General features: G+C 47.7%; 1 protein-coding gene across 1 annotated transcript in view; it reads left to right on the forward strand.

Moving 5' to 3' along the window:
* Window positions 1-19561, forward strand: part of KIAA1671 (KIAA1671 ortholog) — a 217808-nt gene that overhangs the window by 181435 nt on the left and 16812 nt on the right. The window contains 1 exon segment of the mRNA XM_020996320.2: window positions 10898-11016. Coding sequence (XP_020851979.1) covers window positions 10898-11016 — 119 coding nt within the window.

The following is a 19561-nucleotide window of genomic DNA, read 5'->3' on the forward strand; positions in this document are numbered from 1 at the left end:
TATCATCTGCTTCTGTCCTCCTTCTCCAAGCCGCCTTCCATTTCAGCTGGCCTCCTTACTGTGGTCTGGACAGAACATTCCCTCAGGCCAGTCCTCATACCTGGAACACCCTCCTTTTGAACCTCTTTGCTTCCTTTGAGGCCCAGGCCAAGTGTCACCCCATCTGTGCGGCCTTTTCTGCTGAACCCTTCCCCCCGCTACTGCCCTGTCCACCCCTCACCCCCACCCCTTTCTGTCTTTGTACTTCCCATGGCTAACGATCAATCAGTCAACCAGTGAGCCATCATATTTGCCTACTGTGTGCTGGTTACAAGCACAGGGAATGATGCAATCCCTACTTGTAAAGAATGTACATTTATAATGAAAGAGACAAAAAAAAAGTCTGTGTAAAATACATATTCAGCCTAAATATGAAGTTAACAACCACAAATAGATGCGAAGTAGTTAGTATCAGACAGCTGGGGAGGGGAGGGAGGGCACTAGCCCTTGAGAGTAGGGCAGCATCAGGGAATGGCCTGGCCTCATGCAGAAGAGGCCTCATCTTGAAGGCGGGCAGAGGGAAGGAGCAAGAGCATTCCAGGCCCGGGCCGGGGAATGGGAGGTGGAGAGAATCCAGCCCCTTGGGCTCCACTGAGGAGTGTGGGAGGGAAGGATGCATAATGAGGCTGGAAAAAATGAAGTTGGGGCCAAGTTGGGCTAAGCAGAGGAGCTTGCATCTGATCCTGGAGGCAAGAGGAAGCCACGAGTTGGGAGTCATGTGGCCAGACTTGTTTAATGAAAATGACTTTGGCAGAAGTGTGTAGGGTGGATTGGGGTGATGAGAGGCTTGAGGGAGGGATGGATTAGGAGGCTGATGCCTTAATCTAGGTGAGAGGTGAGGGGGGGCCCGAATCCAGGTTAGGGAGGTGGGAACCAACAGAAGGGGTCAGATGGAGAGAGGCTGTGAAGATTTGGCCCGTGATTGGAGATGGTGGGGGGGTGAGGGCTACTGAGGGCATTAGTTGCTTAAAAAAATGCTTTTTTAATGACCTCACTTAGCAAAGAGTCAGCCATATTGCCATAAGGCCAAGCTGGAAGAGACCGCCGTGGTCATCCCTCTTTTTTACAGATGAGGAAACTGAGGCAGACAGGGGAGCAGCTTGCCCTAGGTTATCCAGTTGGTAAACAGTAGAGCAGGGCCTGGAAACCTGACATTCCCAGCCTGCTAGGTTCTCTCTCCCAGACCCTTCTTTCCACCTCTGGGCTCTCCAAGGTGGCATCCCCCCTTCCCCTAGCCGGACTGGGCCGCCTGGAAGTCTGTGCTCTGTCAGCACCTGGAGAGCAGAGACTCTGCAGCTCAGCACCCCTTTATAGGACTTAGTGCCTCAGGATGCCAGGGAGGAAGATGTGGCGTGCTGGTGGGATGGAAGAGATTGGTGGGGAGGCTGGGAATTCGTCAGCATCCACCTGGCTCTGGTTGAGGGAGAGGTCAGCAAACAGTGGCTGTGCTGGACGTGTATCTAACAAATTATAGAAATCTCTCTGATTAGAGAGGAAGATTCAGTCTGTGGGGTGGGTGGAGGGAGCCTAGGAGACCTGGTACATTGTGGTGAAATAACGGCCGGTGGGCACAGGAGGGCTCTCGCCGTGGGCTCCCTGGCCCACCTCCTCCAGACTCATCACCCCCTTCTGCTTCTCCCCTGGCCTGGGATGCCCTTTCCTCCGTCATCCTTCAAGCCCTAGTTCTGGGCTCGCCTCTCTCCTGCAGCCTTCCCCGATGCCCTCAGCCCTTTGCCACGACTCCCACGGTCCATTTAATCACATTGCACGGAACCCCGTGGATCATCCAGCATCTTTGTTCAGTTGTACATTTGGAAGGGGGATTATATCAGCTCCATGAAGGGCAAGACCCTCTCAGTTTTCTCTTTGTAGCCCCAGCACAAAGTAGACACTTGGTAAAATAATAAGTTAACATTTTAAGTTAACATTTGTTAAGTGTCTACTGTGTGCCGGGCACTGGGCTAAGCATTTTACAATTATTATCTCATTTGATTCTCACGATAACCCTGGGAGGTAGGGCTATTATTAGCCTCATTTTACAGATGAAGAAACTGAGGCAGACAGACGTGGAGTGACTTGCCCCAGGTCACACCTCTAGGAAGTGTCAGAGGCAGGATTCAAACCCATCTTTTCCCAGCTTGCCACACACAGAGGTATCAAAGTACAATAATTCACATGTGCCATTTTAGCATCGACCCTGGTACAGGCTGGTACTCGTGCATGCCAGAAAGAAGGAATTCTGGATTTGGAGTCAGAACTTCATTTGTTTTGGGGGGAGTGTGGGAAAAGTTTGTGGGAGCTCTGAAGGCCGAGCTAGACAGAGGACTAACTTGAACCTGGGTTCAAATGCTGGCTTTACCACTTGCAAAGTGACTTGGGAAAGTCACTTTGACTCTGGGCCTCAGTTTCCCCATCTGTACAATGAGGATATTGGCCTGGATGGCCACTGAGGCCCCTTCCACCTCCAGCTCCATAATCTGAAGACCTGGTTTGGAATCTCCTCTCTTTCTCTTCTTACCTCTGTGACCTGGGGCCAATCACTTAATTTCCTCATCTATAAAATATGGAGGCTGGACAATGACCTTTGAGGTCCTTCCCAGTTCTCAATCTGTTGCCCTATGATCCTTGAACTAGATGACCCTCCAGCTCTGACAATCCAGGCAGGCTTCGCAGAGGAGGTGATCCTGGTGTTGGGTCTTGAAGGAAGGTTAATACTTAGACAAGTGGAGGGAAGGGGGAAGGTGGTCAAGAGGACTTCAGATCCCAGGATGGGGGGGTACATCTTGTCTCTGTGCCAGGAAGCTTCCATTGCCCAAGTTCTGTGAGTCTGTGAAGGCCTGTCATTTCCAAGTGCCTCAGTTTCCCCATTTGTGAAAAAAGTGGGTTGAATGCAATTATCTCTACCATCCCTTCTATCTTTATATTTGGTGAACCTGTAATCTTAGGATTCTACATTCTTTTGGGGCGAGATCTGTGTCTTGTACCCCCCACTCCTCGTTGCTGGCATCGGGGCTAGCCAGTTCCACAGATGCTCGGTAACTGTTGATTGAATGGAATTTTGCTTTTGAAATCTCTTCCTTGGCCATTGGTTAGGAGAATAGAGCTTGGGCTCAGTACAGTGGGGGGAAGCAAAGGGGAGAGGGGCAGCTAGAAAGCAGTCAGGGTGTGGCCATTCTGGCAGGACCTTTTATTAGGACCTGCTGATTTTGGTATTCTTAGTACGCGCCTGGTGGGGAAAGGAAATCTGAGCCCCTTGAAGGTGGTATTTGGCCTTCTAAAAATAAAGATGGGAGGGGGTGAGGACTCTGGGACAGAGATGACCTAAAGTGGTCCTGGATCAAATGTTCAGTGGGGGAGGGGGGGTGTCGTGTCATTTTTCCAAATTGAAATCAATGACACATGTCACGGCTAAAGCTGCCTGAGGAGTCAGGAGCCTGGACACCCACTGGTCACTGTGAGCAGCCCATGATTTGTCCTCTTACAGTGTCAGCTTCCTTATCTAGAAAATGACTGGCTTGGAATCACTTTATCTCTGAGCTCCTTTCCAGCCCCTACCTTCTGTGTCCCAAGGTTCCTCTGACATTCCCTGTTCTGAGGCGCCTCCCAGCTTTGACATTCCCTGTTCCAAGGCTCCTCCAAGCTCTGACATTCCCTGTTCTAAGGCCCCTCCCAGCTCAGAGATTTCCTTTCAGTTTTAAAACTCATTGAATCTTTGGCAAAGGTTTTAGGCAAGGTTTTGCCTGAGCTGTCTGACCAGGAAGGCAGAGAGAGAGCTAGAGAGATGTGGGAAGCCTTGTTCTGGTTCCACTGATTCTCACTCACCTTAGCTAGGCCCAAAAGAACCCGGAGAGTTTGTGAGCCTCCGTTTGTCTCTGTTGCTAAACAGCAGGAGGGTCCCCAGAAATAAACTGTACGAGGGATGTTTGGGCGTGTTCGGTTTCTACAAAAGAATAATATTTGCCTCTTTTGGCTGCAGCTGAAAGCAGCGTTTCCATGAGCACCTCTGGGAGGTAGAAGGATGCTGTTGGCCAAGAAGCATGATGGTTTTTCCAAAAAGGCTTCATGAATTATGTGATGCTGCTGAGGTGTGAGAGGGAGCTCTATATGGAAATGTTAAGCCTCCCTCTCTTTACTGTATCTGGGGCCATGAGTTAAGAGTGACTTGGAGGTTGTTTTCAGAAGGTCTTCTAAAGTTCTGGGTTGTTGCTTATGGATCAAAGAAGGAGAGAACATCAGAACACGAGATGTTAGAACCCTAAGAGCCTCCGAGACATAAAACATCAGATCTAGGTGCAGGGAAATCTTAGATTGTAGCATGGCAGAGCTAGGAGGGATCCTCAAACAGAGAATGTCAGGGCTGGGAGGGCCTTAGAACAGGGAAGGTCAGGGCTGGGAGGGGCCTTAGGGGATGTCAGAGCTGGGAGAGGCCTTAGAACAGGGGATGTCAGAGCTGGGAGGGGCCTGAGAACAGGGGATGTCAGAGCTGGGAGAGGCCTTAGAACAGGGAATGTCAGCACTGGGAGGGGCCTTAGAACAGGGCATGAATGTGAAGAACTGGGAGGGGCCTGAGAACAGGGAATGTGAGGGCTGGGAGGGGCCTGAGAACAGGGAATGTCAGCACTGGGAGGGGCCTTAGAACAGGGAAAGAATGTGAAGGACTGCCTTAGAACAGGGAAAGTCCAAAGTGAGAAGGACCCTGGAGTATGGAATATTGGAGCCAGGAAGGATTTTATACATAAATCCAGTCCAACCCCTTCATTTTATGGAGGGGGAAACTGAGGCCAAAGAAATGACTTATTAAAAAGAAGTGATTTCATTATCAAAGTCATGAAAGAGAAACTATCTCCAAAAACTGTCACACTACTCTAAAACACCACCGCCAGAATAGAACAAAATGCTTTGCTATAAATCTGGAAATATACTCCAAAGGATGGGGACGTCTCTAGAAATAGCTGCCCCCTTTGACTTCAAGCCTCATGTGTGGATTCTTTGGCCTGGAGGGCAGGGCTGCCCCAGGGAGGGGCATGGCCAGCTTTCAGTATGGAGCCCTTCTCCCTCCCAAACATTTGTTTCCAGGTAAAATCAGCTTAAAATGATCCATCTGGAAAACGAGAGGGTTGGAGTGAATGGTTTCTAGGGTTCCTTTCTCCTCGGACACACTATGGTTCGGTGACCCTCTGAGTCAGTCAGGTTGGCCTTGATGAGAAAAGGCTCTTGGGCGGTCAGCTTTCTTTGCCTAAAATTTAGAGTGGTCCAAGGAGGAAACCAAACCTGTGCCTGTTGCCACAAGGTACCACTCCTCCCTCAGCGAGGCTTCCCCTCTACATCCCCTTTTGTGATGGACTGTGTGAGAGGCAGACAGGCATTGATGTTGCTGGAGGTCTGGGGGTCCCCCTTCTCCCAAGGGCTCCTTCTCTGAGCTTGGCCCTCCAGAAGGCCGGCACCTGGGCCCTGGGGATGGCGCTGGCCGAGAGGCCTGCTGATGTCCCCACACTCACCATAGCGACTACGCTTGTTAGCACATTTACCAGCCAGGAGCAAGAAATGGCCCAGACTGTTCTTAGCACGGAACCTTCTGAAGCTCTGTCTCCCACCCGGAGAGCTCCCTCCAGGAAGACAAATAATGTGCAACCCAACCCCCGCCTCTCCTGAAAAACTGTGAATGTTTATTTCTGTCATTTGGGGTAATGCATCCCCAGAGGAGCCAATGTGTCTGTACTCGATCTGTCCCCTTTCGGCTGAGCGCTCTTCTCAATGGATGACTCAGGCCCATGGTGAAGAGAGGCCCTGCTGAGCCTGGGGTAGCAACACCCTGTGGCATTTATATCTTTGATCGACTTCCCTCGGATGCTTTGTGTCTATACTTTAGATAGCGTTCAGGGGACCTATGTCCAGAGCAGGCCGTCTGGAGGATTGAAGCTTGGTGGAGTGGCAGGAACCCCTAGGTTGGCCTCTGAGGGTCTGGATTCAAATTCTGGCACTGTTATTCTCTGCCTGGGTGACCTCATCACCTATCGGAGCTTCTGCCTCCCCATCTGGAAAATGCAGGGTTTGGATTAAACGGCCTGTCAACTGTGCCGTAACAAAGGTTGTCCAAAGCCGAGTGTCTGGTGTCTTGGACAACAGATTTACTGTGTCTTGGTGACATTCAAGTTCCAACACTGTGGTGGGCCCCTTGAACACAAAGACAGGAATGGAAATGGCTACCTTCAAGGAGCTTTAATTCTATTGGGGTTGGGAGAATTCAGCCTGGAAGCAGAGAAATCAATACAAGTATGTGAAAAATCTATAGCTGCTATAGCTGGAGCAGTTGGGGTAGGAGAGCACTTACCAATGAGGAAGGGCAGCTAGGTGGCACCATAGTGTGTAAAGTGCAGGGCCTGGAGTTCCGAAGACTCATCTTCATGAGTTCAGATCTGGCCTCAGACGCTTACTAGCTGGGTGGCCCTGGGCAAGTCACTTTACCCTGTTGGCCTCAGTTTCCTCATCTGTCAAATGAGCTGGAGAAGGAAATGGCAAATCACTCTAGGATCTTTGCCAAGAAAACCCCAAATGGGGTGACTAAAAAATGGCCGAACAGTGAACCAGTGGAGAAATCAGTAGGATATGCTTTGAGGGAAAGGATTTTTCTGGATAAATAAATCTGCTTTGCTATCTTTGACACCAATAAAGAGGCTTAACAATGGGGCATATACTGTTTGGTGTATGCATTTGAGTAGAAATTATTCGCTGGGTGGAGTACTCAGGCTCTTTCAAGTTTCGTGATACCTGCCATCATTTTATTTGTTTTCTTGGGTGTGGGAGAAGCTATCCGGAGCTAGCTAGAGGCCCTGTCGGTTGAGGTCCCGGGCACCCAACCCGGCCCTGACACTTCCTGCCTCCATGGGAGCTGAGTCAGGGCTGGGTGGTCTCTGAGCTCCCTTCCAGTTCTGAATCTGATCCTCTGAATTCCCTTCAGGGGCCTCTCCTCCTCTGTTGCCTTCTCCATGGAAAGGGGATTGGCCTTTGGGCAGGGGACCCACCGTTCCACTCCTGGCGCTGTGATCCTGGGCTAGTCCCTTCTCTTCAGAATAAGAGGATTAGACCAGGTGCCTCCAGAGGTCAATTTTAGCTCTAAAACCATGACCTTGTCTCTTACAATTCCAGCTGGTTGTGTGACCTCAGACTAGTCTTTTGACTGCGTCTGGCCTCAGTGTTCTTATCTATAAAACGGGAGGGTTTGACTCTGAGATGGCCTCTGTTGATGGCCAGCAAGGCCAGCCCGGATCCCCACCATTACGGAATCAGCTAGGTCTTCCTTACCCTGGCCTAGCAAACAAGTCAGGAACGGTGATCAAGGCTATAGTAGTGGCAGCTATGCCTAGCCTGGAACACAAGGCAGCCCATCTGACCCTGAGCCTTACCGAGGGTATTGCATTGCATCCACCCGCCCCTCTAAGAGGAGGAGGGGCAGTGGGGGAGGACTTGGGAGGGGCTTCTTCCTAAAAACCAGGCTGGGTAAAGGAGAGGGAGACAGAGACAAAGAGAGACAAGAGATAGAGAGAAACAGAGAGATACACACATGAGAGAGAGACAGACAGACACATAGAGACGAGAGACAGAGACCGAGAGAGATAGAGGAGACAGAGTAAGAGAAAAGAGAAAGGAAAGAGACACACACACACACACACACACACACACACACACACACACACACACAGAGCAAGAGCAGCAGACAACCTCCCCTTGCCCCCTACATTAGCTCCTTATGTGAATGAAGTCATACCATGTACTGAAGGAAGCCAGGCCCCTGGGGCACAACTAGAGCCAGGGAAGCCTGTCCCTGGGCCAAGGTGGGTATAAAACCCTGCCCCCCTCATGCCAGGCTTGATAAAAGGCTGATCTTTGCGGGGAGGGGCAATTTGCAGGGTTTAGCACCTTAACTCTGACTGGTGATTTTGGGAATCCCAGAGAGTGCACTAGCTTCATAAACATAGAGTACTGGACACACCCTGACCTTTTTGAGCTATTTTCCCAGCATAACAATAATAGCAAACTTTTATGTAGGCCTTGAAGGTTCACAAAGTACTTTCTCCATCGCAACCCTGTGAGATATTGTGGGATTTGGCATTGAAGAGACCGGGGGCTAGGACCGTGTCACTGACGCTCACTAGTTGTATGGGAAGTGCTAAGAGAAAGAGGAGGTGAGGAGGGAGAGCCCTCCAGGTGAGGGGCACAGTATAGGCAAAAACACGTAGGGAGGAAATAGAGTTCTGTATGTCAGGTACAGCTAGCTGTTGGCTTTGATTAGAATGGAGAATGCACAGAGGGGAACGATGTGAAGGGAGAAGAGAATGTTCATTTTCCAAGGATAAAATAGTTCCTAAAATAGGAGCTGACAGTACACTAGTGTTACTAGCAGGCGTGGCCTCTGCATTGCAGGAAACTGGGGGAAGTGTTGTCTCAGGCTCCATGATTAGCCATTGTCAGTAGGGATGGGGGCTGACCCAAATGAGATATACAGGTGAAAGCTAGATTGTCTGTCTCCCCAGGAGAGTTGAGGTCAGTGTATTCCCGGACTGATGTTGACCTCATTGGTCATGCAAACACTTAGATGGACAGCAATTGCTCCAAATAGAAATGGATTCAGCAAAGGGGCAGAACGGGGTTGTTCACTGGAAGGGCTGATCTGTGACCAGGTCCTGTTTATTTTAAAATTTTTGAGAGGAGGGAGAACTTCAGGGGGAGAATGAATGAATGAAATATATTTATTAAGTGATTGCTGTGTGCCAAACGTGTTCAGCACTGGGGCTATAAATCCAAAAGCAAAGACAGTCTCTGCCCTCAAAATAATACCTACCAAGTACCTACTTTGTCATCACAGATTGAGTAAGGCACTCTGGGGGAAAATCAGCGTAAGACATGGCCTGTGCTTTCAAGGAGCTTATTAGAATAATTAGGTGGAAAGATAACATAAATTAGTGTTATGTGACATGACAAGACTGTCATGAGACATGAGTGACTCAAATATTCTGCAATTATCTGTGACTTCATTGGTTTGAGAGTTTCCTTCAGTGATATGGGTCACAACCCGTCTGCGATGCATCCATCTATCCATTCAGGCGTCCATCTTTCTGTCCACCCCCTTCTATCCATCCATGTGTCCATCTGTCTGTCCACACGTCCATCTATCCATCCATGCATCCATCTATCCATCCATGAATCCATCTATCCATTCATGTGTCTGTCCATCCATTCATGCATCTGTCCGTGCGTCCCTCAATCCGCCTGTCCATCCATCTATCCACCCATCCATCCATCCATCCATCCATGCCCTGCCCATCCTGTATGACTCTTTTCCATGTCCTCCCCCAAATTCCCCATATGGTGCCTTCCGCCATGTTGGAAGCCATTCTTTCTTCTGACGCATGAGCAGCACATCTAAAGAACAGGACTGGAAGTTCAGAGGGAGATCAGTTGCAGGTGGGCTTCCTGGAGGAAGTTCAGTTGGCCCTTAAATACTTAGAGTTTGGACTGACACTTTGATTTAAAAAATGCTGTGGCTAGAAGTAGAGGTCATCTCATCATAGGATCAGAGAGCAATTATTGTGGAGCTAGAAAGAACCTCAGAGGTCATCTAGTTCAATGCCCTCATTTTTCAGATGGGGAAACTGAGGCTCAGAGATGTGACGAGTCTACACAGGCAGTAAGTAGCAAAGCAGGATTTTGAAGTCCAGAAATCATGGGATTGTTGCTTTGGAGGAGAGGAAACCTTAGAGCCCATCTGATCTAATCACCACGTTTTTTATAGTTGAGGAAACTGAGGCCCAGAGCCTAGTTTGGCTGGAGAAAGACTTCATGTAATAACAATGATAATGATGATGACTGATGTTTATATAATATTTTAAAAGCATTTAGATACATTATTTCACTTGAGCCTTACAATACCCCATAAATAAAGCCTACATTATTATTACCCCATTTTACAGTTTAGGAACTTGAGATTCAGATTAGCTGAAATGACTTACCCAAGGTTACACAAGTGAAATTTGGGTCTTCTTGACTTCAAGTACAACACTCTATCCACAGTCTCACTGTCTTTCTAGGGAGAGGAGATATAGGGAAATAAAACTAGAAAGGTATGTTGAGGCTAGCTGGGAGAGGGCCTTCAGGGCCTAGCTAGACTTTATCCTCTAGGCAGGAGGGAAAGATTTTGAAATAAGAAATGAAAAACGATTCCCAATGGATTGTTATCCTATTAAACCAAAACAGGCCATGCTACCAGTTCTGCCGTGTGGCTCTGGGTAGGTCATTTCCTTCTCTGGGCCTCGTTTTCCTCATCATCAAAATGAGATTGGCATATTCCAGTTCTGTCATGACTTTTGGTGATCCTTTTTTTCTTTTTTAAAGCTATGTTCAAATCCACAGACCTTTCCTGGCTGTGTGACCCTGTGCATGTCACAACCTCTCCGTGCCTTGTTTCTTCATCTGCAAAATGGCAGAGTGGGAGGAGTGAGGGGATTGGACTCAGTGGCCCCTAAGGTCTCCTCAGCTCTGAATCTATGGTTCTGTGATTCTTGTGAACCGAGGTTAAGAGCCCCCATCCCATGGCAAGATGTGACCGTGACAATCATTTCTGCTCATTCATAACCTCTCACACTGTGTCCTCGAAATTGCATTCTTATGTTTGCCACCTGGACTTTTCCTCCCTTCCTAAGCTGGGATAATCTCCCTGACTGTGGCCTTGAACCTGATGAGCCCATGGGCCAGGGGGTTCTTGGGTGTACTTGCCAGGGCCATGAGCTGGTTGGGGTCATGGCGGGAAGGGGCCCAGGGTCACTTCCTGCTCTCATGTCCGTTTTCCCCTTTGTCTCTGCAGGATCAGCTCAAACAGTGTTTCTCGAGGCAGCCCCCGGAGGCCAAGGACACGGACACCCTGGTGCAGGAGAGTGATAGCCAGTATGGGACCTGGAACGATCCTCGGCAGAGTGGGGAGAGGTAAGATGGTGGACTGGTGGGGCTCAGCCCTTGCCTACTGGCTGGAGAGTAAGTAATCTGGGTCTGAGTCAAGCATCAGACCGTAGCTTCTCTGAATCTGGAGAACCTGAGTTCAAATCCAGCCACAGGAACTTGCTAGCTGTATAACTCTGGGCAAATCACTTAACCTTTCTCTGCCTCAGTTTCCTCACCTGTAAAATAGGGATTATAAAGGCATCTACTTCCCGGAGTTATTGTGAGGATCAAATGAGATAATATTTGTAAAGCTTAGCCCAGCATCTTGTACATAGTAGGCCCTTGAATAAATGTTCTCTTCTCTTCCCAAATCCAAGTGTTTCCAACTCTTTCTGGTCCATCTCCTACCTGCAGTTGTCAATTCACTTCAACAAGTACTCTTTAAAGTGCCTACTAAGGAAGTATGTTTAATATAATTTTACGTGTATAATCTATATCAGATTGCGTGCTGTCTTCTGGGGGGGGAAGGAAGGGAGGGAGAAAAAAATGTGGAACTCAACATCTTATTAAAGTGAATGTAGAAAAATTTTAAAAAATAATAATTTTTAAAAGAAAAGTGCCTACACTTAACCCCAGCTGCCTAAAAAGAAAAGAGCCTACCAAGTGCTGGATACAGTTCCAGGTACAAAACTGAATCAGTCACTACTCCCAAGGAGCTTTCCTTCTATTATAGGACACAACATGTAAACATCCAAGTATATACAAATTAATTATTCGATCAGAAACATCTATTAAGCACCTACTGTGTGTAAGGCTCTAGGTATACAAAGACAGCCCTTGGGGTGTTTACATTCTAACAGGAAAGACAACATGCACAAAAATAGAGGTGTCTGTGAACTAATGGGGGCAGCTAGGGAGCGCCATACTGCACAGAATACCTGGCTTGGATTTCCTGAGTTCAAATCCAGAACCAGACACTTACCAGCTGTGTGCCCCTGGGCAAGTCACTTCACCCTGTTGGCTTCAGTTTCCTCCTCTGTAAAATGAGCTGGAGAAAGTAATGGCAAACCACTCCAGTACCTTTACCAAGAAAACCCCAAATGGGGTCACGGAGAGTCGGACACAACTGAAAAATGATTGGACAAAAACAATGTCAACTAATTGATCCACAAGCACATATTAAGCCCCTACTGTGTGCCAGGCACTGTGCTAAAGATGTAAGCTCCTCACCGATTGGAGGGTCTCCGGCTAAACGGATTCCTCGTCTTTATACATGAAGCCCAACTGGCCTGGAAATAACCAGTCACTATGCCCATAACTTGCAGCTCCTCCTTAGAGACTAGATTCCCCCCCCCCCCCCCCCGTAATGACAGACTGGAATGAGATCTGAGGAGTGTTCCTCTCCAGCGAGCTGTCATGATTGCCAATCACACTTAACACCACCAAAAAATGCTGCAGTCATGCTCTCTTCACATGGGAAATTGCTCCTTAAAATAGCAGGAAAGAATGGGACGCAGCCCCCTGAGGGGTCAGGCCTGCTCCCAAAGCCAGCAGGGTGATGGAAAAGCAGGGACGCTTCTGGCCCACAAGCCTGGGCTTTGGGCTTTCCAAGGGCCTGCTCAGAAATCAGGTCTTTAAGGAAACTGTCAGTCAAGCTAAGAGTGTACAGCTGAGGTTTGACTTCCAGTCAGGCCTTGAGGCGTCATTAAGTATTCACTAAGTACTCAGTGAGTCGGCAGCACCTTGGGCTGGACACAGTTCCTGCCCTCCAGGCTTATGATCTATAGCAGCCACCTATATTAAGGGTACTCTACTAGACAAAGCAGAGAGGGTGAGAGATTTGGAATCACAAAATATAAGGTGTTCAGAAGGGAACTTAGAACACAGGATGTCAGAGCTAGAAACAGCCTCAGAACATGGGATGTCAGAGCTAGAAACAACCTCAAAACAGGGAATGTCAGAGCTAGAAACAGCCTCCAAATGGGGAATGTCAGAGCTGGGAGGGGCCTCGGAACAGGGGATGTCAGAGCTGGGAAGGATTACCAGGATATTTTATTTGATTTTATTCTTAATATGATAATGATACTTGTAGGGATTATTTGATTTCCTTGGTCCCACATCGTCATTATTCGCTTGAGTTGTATGTCTCATTAGTTACTTTTTGGGGTATCTGTTATATTTATGTTTCTTGTCTCCGTTGTGAGAATGTAAGCTTCCATGTTTTGGGTCTCTGCCCAGAATGCCTAGTGGAGTGTTTTTCACATATTGGGTGCTCTGCATGGTCTCAGTTGACTGATAAGAATTAGGGCAAAGAAATCTATTAATTTGTTGTTGTTCTTCAGTTGTATCTAATTCTCCATGACCCATTTTGGGGTTTTCTTGGCAGAGATACTGGAATGACTTGTCATTTCCTTCTCCAGCTCATTTTACAGATGAGGAAACTGAGGCAGACAGTGTAAAGTGGCTTGCCCAGGGTCACCCAGTGTCTGAGGCCAGATTTGAACTCAGGAAGATGAGTCTTTCTGATTATAGGCCCAGTGCTCTATTCACTGTGCCACCAGCTGCCCCCGTTAATATTAAGCCCATAAGCAGATAGGATACCTGGAGGCCCCTGTTGACCCATTTATTGTTGAAATTAATGTGATTGATCATGAATCAGTAGGTGAGCTGACCAGCTCCCCTGTAGTTCCCATGGGGAGAACATATTAGTTGGTAGCTGCCAATATGGCCCCTTCCCCTCCAGAGAGTGAAAAATGGGTCTGCAGGAAAAAAACTGAGGGTCCTATGCTATGTCCCCTAAATCTAACAAAGGGAGGTGAAATCTTGCTGAGGCACAGGAGGAGAGCGTTGGAGGTCTCTTGGTAACACACGTGGCTTCAATCCAAGGCTTCCTGGAAGAAATCAGATTTTAATGTCTTGGCTTATTTCCAGTCTAACCCACGCTTCATTCAGCAAACCAGTGGTTTCCTTTTGTCTCAGTGTTACCAGTTGTGATGGGCATGAGCCTCCAGTAGAGATCTCGGGCATGAAGGTTGTCATTCTCTGTGAAGATTTTCATAGTTGGATTTTGTATAAGACCGGTAACCCTACATGAGATCCCCAGCCAGAGCCTGTGGCTAACAGTCATGAGATCGGCTCTGTTACTGACTAGCTGTGTTTCCTTGGGCAAGTGTGGAGCACTCGGAGGACTCTTTCTTTCTCTCTAACAGGGATGAAGTGGAGTGGATAGATTCCCATGAGCCAGGTGCTCATGGGATACAGAGAAAGGCCAAAGAAAGTGCCCACTCTTGGGAAGCTGACAGTCTAAGGGGGGAGATCACATGACCCCAACTCCATACAAACAATACATAGATGGGAGAAAAGGGGGTAGTCTCAGAGGGAAGGCACCAAGATTAAGGAAGACTAGGGAAAGATGTCTTGTAGAAGGTGGGGTTTTAGCTGAGAGTAGAAGGAAGCCAGAGAAGCCAGGAAGGAGAGATGATTTGGGAGACAGTTCCAGGCATGGGGTTAGCTGCAAATACTTGGAGTGGAAGGTGAGTGTCTTGTTTGAGGAACAGCAACAAGAAGGCACATGGAAAAGAGTAATGGTGTAAAAAGACTAGTAGCAAGTTAGGAGGGACCAGCTTGTGTGGTGTACAGACATCCCCGTCTGGAGGCAGGATGACCCAAGTTCAAATCTTGCCTCAGATACTTCCTAGCTGTGTGATTTTGAGTAAGTCCCTTAAGCCTCTTTGCCTCAGTTTCCTCATCTGTCAAATGAGCTGGAGAAGGAAATGGCAAACCACTCCAGTATCTCTACCAAGAAAACCCCAAGTGGAGTCCTGAAGAATCAGACACAACTGAAAAACAGCTGAATAATGAAATGTGCCAGGCACTCTGCTAAGAGTCGATCATTGACTAGGACTTGAAGGGACCCAGCCTTCTAGATAGAGGGTTTAAGTGACTTGTCCCCCAGGCCACACATGACTGGGTCATCTTCAGGCGCGAGGCTAGCTCCCGTCAGCATCCCCTACCTAATCCAATTCATCGCACATTCACAAAGCACCAAATACGTCCAGATGCAGTGCTAGGCAACGAAGATGCCCAGGCAAAAATGAAAGCCGTGCAAGCTATTGGGAGGTGGGAAACAGTACATATGTAGAAAATTAAATCCAAACGGTATACACGACAATTTTGGGGCATGGGCAAATGTGGTAGAATTAGGCTTCTTGTGGAAAGTGGCCTTATAGCTGATCCTTGAAGGAAGCGAGTATTTTATGATGTGGAAGAAGAAGGGATTGCATTCCAGGCATGAGGCATGGCCTGAGCGAAGGCCTGGAGACAGGAGATGGGATGTTGTGTATAAGGACCAGCAGTTTGGCCAGTGTGTGGACTGAGCCTGGAAAGATAGGCTTTCAATGCCAAACAGAGGAGTGTGTATTTGAGCCTAGAGGCAGGGGGCACTCTGTTGCTTCTTGGGTAGGAAAGTGCCGTGGTTAAGGGAAAAGGCTCCAGGGTTAAGGGGTTTAAAAATGTGTTTGAAGATATGTACTGGTTGGTCTCCTTTGGAAACAGCTCCCCCTGGTGTCCTTTGGAGGCGGAGCATGTAGTCCGGTTGATAACAGTGTTGGTAGCTACTATTGTGGTGTAGTGCCACCTACTGGTCACAGAGGAGCACTCAACCTGACCTTGGCCTCCTTGAATGGGTTCAGTTCAGAAATGACAAACAGTGAAATAAAATATTTTGGATTTCTTAAGTATTTCTCTATGTTCTCTATAGGAAGTCAGCTTTATTTGAGTTGTACTTTATGCCCAGATTGAGGAAATAGTCATTTTTTTCAGGGCAAGCTTGTTGGTAAACTGCCCACCTGGTATTCCTGGCCCAATGGATTCTCTAGTTATAAAATCATAAAATATCAAAACTGGGACATCTTTTAGGACATGGAATATCAATGATGTGAAGGCCTTAGGAGCAGAGAATGCTAGAAGTAGGAAAGACCTTACAACATCGAACATCAAAGCTAGGAGAGGCCTTAAAACAGGGGATGGAAGAGCTGGGAGGGGCCTTAGAACAGGGAATGTCAGAGCTGGGAGGGGCCTTAGAACAGGGAATGTCACAGCTGGGAGGGCATTTAGAACAGTGAATGTAAAAGCTGGAGGTGGGGGAAATGTTAGAACCAAGAATGTTAGGGCTGGGAGGACCTTTAGATCCATAGACTAAGATACTATGAGAAGTAGAGGGACCCTTAGTGACCCTGTCATCCTCCTCTCTTATTTTCCAAAGAAGGGGGGAGACGCGAAGCCCCCTGAGGGGATGTGAGCTGCCCAAAGTTGGTTGCTGTTAAGTCTGACTCTCTGGGGCCCCATTTGGGGTTTTCTTGGCAGAGATACTGGAGTGGTTTGCCATTTCCTTCTCCCGCTCATTTTATAGATGAAGAACTGAGGCAAATGTAGCCATTATTATTATTATTACTACTACTACCACTACTACTACTATTACTTTTTAGCTAGAAATTCTGATCTTTTTATTATCAATAGTGATAAGTGCTCTTAATGATCTGCATTATAAGCAATAAAATGGGTCCCTTCTGCCTTTGAAAAAAGTTATTATTAATAATATAATCAAAAAGTATGTTTAATATATAATTTTAATAATATATTTAATAAATATGACTTTAACACATAATAATAACTTTAAGGTTTGCAGAGCACTTTCATGCATCTCATCTTATTTGGAGACAATATTTCCCAGGGAGGTGGGTGCTGTTATTGTCCACATTTTACAGTTGGGGAAACTGAGGCAGAGGTTAAGCAACCTGCCCAGGGGTACATAGCTAGTCAGTGGTTAAGGATGGATTTGAACTCAGCTATTCCTAACTCCAAGCCCAGCTCTCTGTGCACAGTGCCTAGTTGCCTACCCCGTTAGTGTTTTTCAATATTTTGCTGATAACCAGTTTAGCACTGGGTCTGTCCACTTGCCCAGCTCCTTTTATTTTCAGCCCTTCTTCTTCCTTAAGTAGCATCCATCATTGTAAAGATATGGGGTAGGAGATAGCTAGGTGGTGCAGTGGATAGAGTACCAGCCCTGGAGTCAGGAGGACCTGAGTTCAAATCTGGCCTCAGGCACTTGACACTTAGCTGTATGGCCCTGGGCAAGTCACTTAACCCCATTGCCTAGCCAAAAAAAAAAAAAAGATATAGGGTCACAGAATCTTAGCCTTGTCCAAGACCTCAGAGTCTACCTAATCCAAAGCCAAACCTGAATGGGCATCCTTCTGTGACATCGCCACCAAATGGACCTTCAGCCTCACTTTGACCCTTCCGAAAGAGCTCATTTCACTCATTGGCTGTTGCTGTTTTTAGGAAGTTCTCCCATATGTTAAGTTGAAATCTTCCACGACTGCCCCGTGGGACTAAGTCAAACAAGTCCAGCCTCTAGGGCATCTCTCACACATGCCCTGTGTAGCCCAGTTACTTGCGATCCTAGCTGGAGCTTATCTCGTTGACCTGGGTTTCCCCCACAGTGCTCAGGACACCTATTAATAAGTAACCTATAAACATTATTGAATTAATGAGTGGCAGCACCCTGGGAAGTGGATAGAGTGATGACCTCAGAGCCAGGAAGGCCCCATGTCTCATATCTGATGCACATAATCTCTGTGACAATTCAACAGGCACCCTGATTCTCTAAGACTCAACTTCTCAGAGGAGGTGCTGCCCAGCATTGGCAAAGGGAGTTTCCTCACCTAGAAGGTCCTTGTACCAGGTTTAGTTCCTATCCCTTGTATAGAGAAACTCCACCACTGCAGGCTGGCGCCCTCTCTAGGACAGTGAGAGTTTGCCCAGGGTCACCCATCCAGTATAAATCAGAGACCAGAGTTGAACTCTAGCCTTCCTGACTCTGGGGCCAGCTCTCCATCTCCTATACTGTGATGAAACCTTCCAATTAGAACCAATTCATCTAATGCATGTGCTCCTGGCACTTGTTTGTGGGCATTAGCCCAGGTTCACTAGGTTAGCTAATGAAATGGGTTTGTAGAAGTTTCCTGCCAAAACCTTCCGCATCCTTTCCACCCTTGGTGGGATGGCTGTTGGCAGGGGGAAGTGTGTGAGATCCTTCCTGCCTTGGTTTCCTGGGTAGGGGAGAAGAGGGTAGGGAAGGAGCTGGTGGAGGGGCAGCAGGCATATAGTTGAACCCAGACTTGAAGAGGAATCTCCTTATAACATCCCCAACAAGTAGGCATCAGCCTTTGCTTAAAGACTTGCAGGGAGGGAGAGCCCACCCCTGCCAAAGAAGCCCCATCCTCTTTTGGCCAGCTCGTTATTAGGAGACATTTCGTTACAACAAGCCTTACTGCCACCGTTGCTCCCAAGCCGCCCTCTGGGACCAAGAGGATTCATCTTTCATGAGAGAACCTTTGAGATAGTCTTCTCCTTCAGCCAGCCTTCCCATGCCATCAACTTGAGGTCCTTCACGATGGTAGATACCCTCCATAAGACAACCCATTCCACTTTTGAGCAACCTGGATTATTAGAAAGTTTTTGTTCATTTGTTTTTAAATACTGAGCCACAATCTGCCTCCATATAGCTCCTACCCACCCGTTCTATTTTCTCATCTTCAAAATAGGACAGTGGGAATGTGCCCAGTGCCTGGAGTGGGGGATGCCACCTTACTTTTGGTCCTTTTCAGGGATAGGAAAGGGAGCCAGCATAGCTGGAAGCCCTGAGAGGCAGCATCCTGGAGTGAGTAGGGCAGTGGACTTAGAGTCAGGGAGACTGGAGTTCAAATCCCAAGACATATACATATACATTTGCTCATCAATTTCACCTCTGCATTATCTCTCATCAGTTTCACCTCTGTAGCATCTCTGATGAATTTCACCTCTGCAGCATCTCTCATCAGTTTCACCTCTGCAGCATCTCTCATCAGTTTCACCTCTGCAGCATCTCTTATCAGTTTCACCTCTGCAGCATCTCTCATCAGTTTCACCTCTGCAGCATCTCTCATCAGTTTCACCTCTGCAGCATCTCTCATCAGTTTCACCACTGCCATATTTCTTGTAGATTTCACTTCTGCATCATCTCTTGAATATTCCCCCTTTCTCTCCTATGACACTGCCACCCCTTCGTGCACACTCATCAACTCCTGCCTGGATTACTACAATAAGTGCTGGGGAGGAGAGCGGTGTCAGAATGCCTGGAGTCTCTCCCTACTCCAGTCCATCCTCCGTTTAGCCACTGAATTGATCTTCATAAAACTCAGGTCTGACCATGTCACTTCCCTACTCAATAAACTGCAGTGGCTCCCTATGTCCTCCAAGATTAAATACAAAATCACCTATTTGGCATTCAGAGCCTTTCATAACCCAGACCCCTCCTACCATTCCAGTCTTCTTACACCCCACTCCCTCACACATACTCTTGGATCCAGTGACAGTGGCCTCCTGGTTTGGCCATGAACAAGATCCTCCATCTCTCATCTCCAGCCATTTTCTCTCACTGTCCCCCAGGCCTGGAAGGCACTTGTTCCTCTGCTCTGACTGCTGACCTCCCTGGCCTCCTTTAATTCCTAGCTAAAATCCTACCTTCTATGGGGAGCCCAACCCCTCT

The sequence above is a fragment of the Phascolarctos cinereus genome, unplaced genomic scaffold (genome assembly GCF_003287225.1).
Source record: "Phascolarctos cinereus isolate Bilbo 61053 unplaced genomic scaffold, phaCin_HiC Scaffold_4;HRSCAF=312, whole genome shotgun sequence".
NCBI classification, from domain to species: Eukaryota; Metazoa; Chordata; class Mammalia; order Diprotodontia; family Phascolarctidae; genus Phascolarctos; species Phascolarctos cinereus.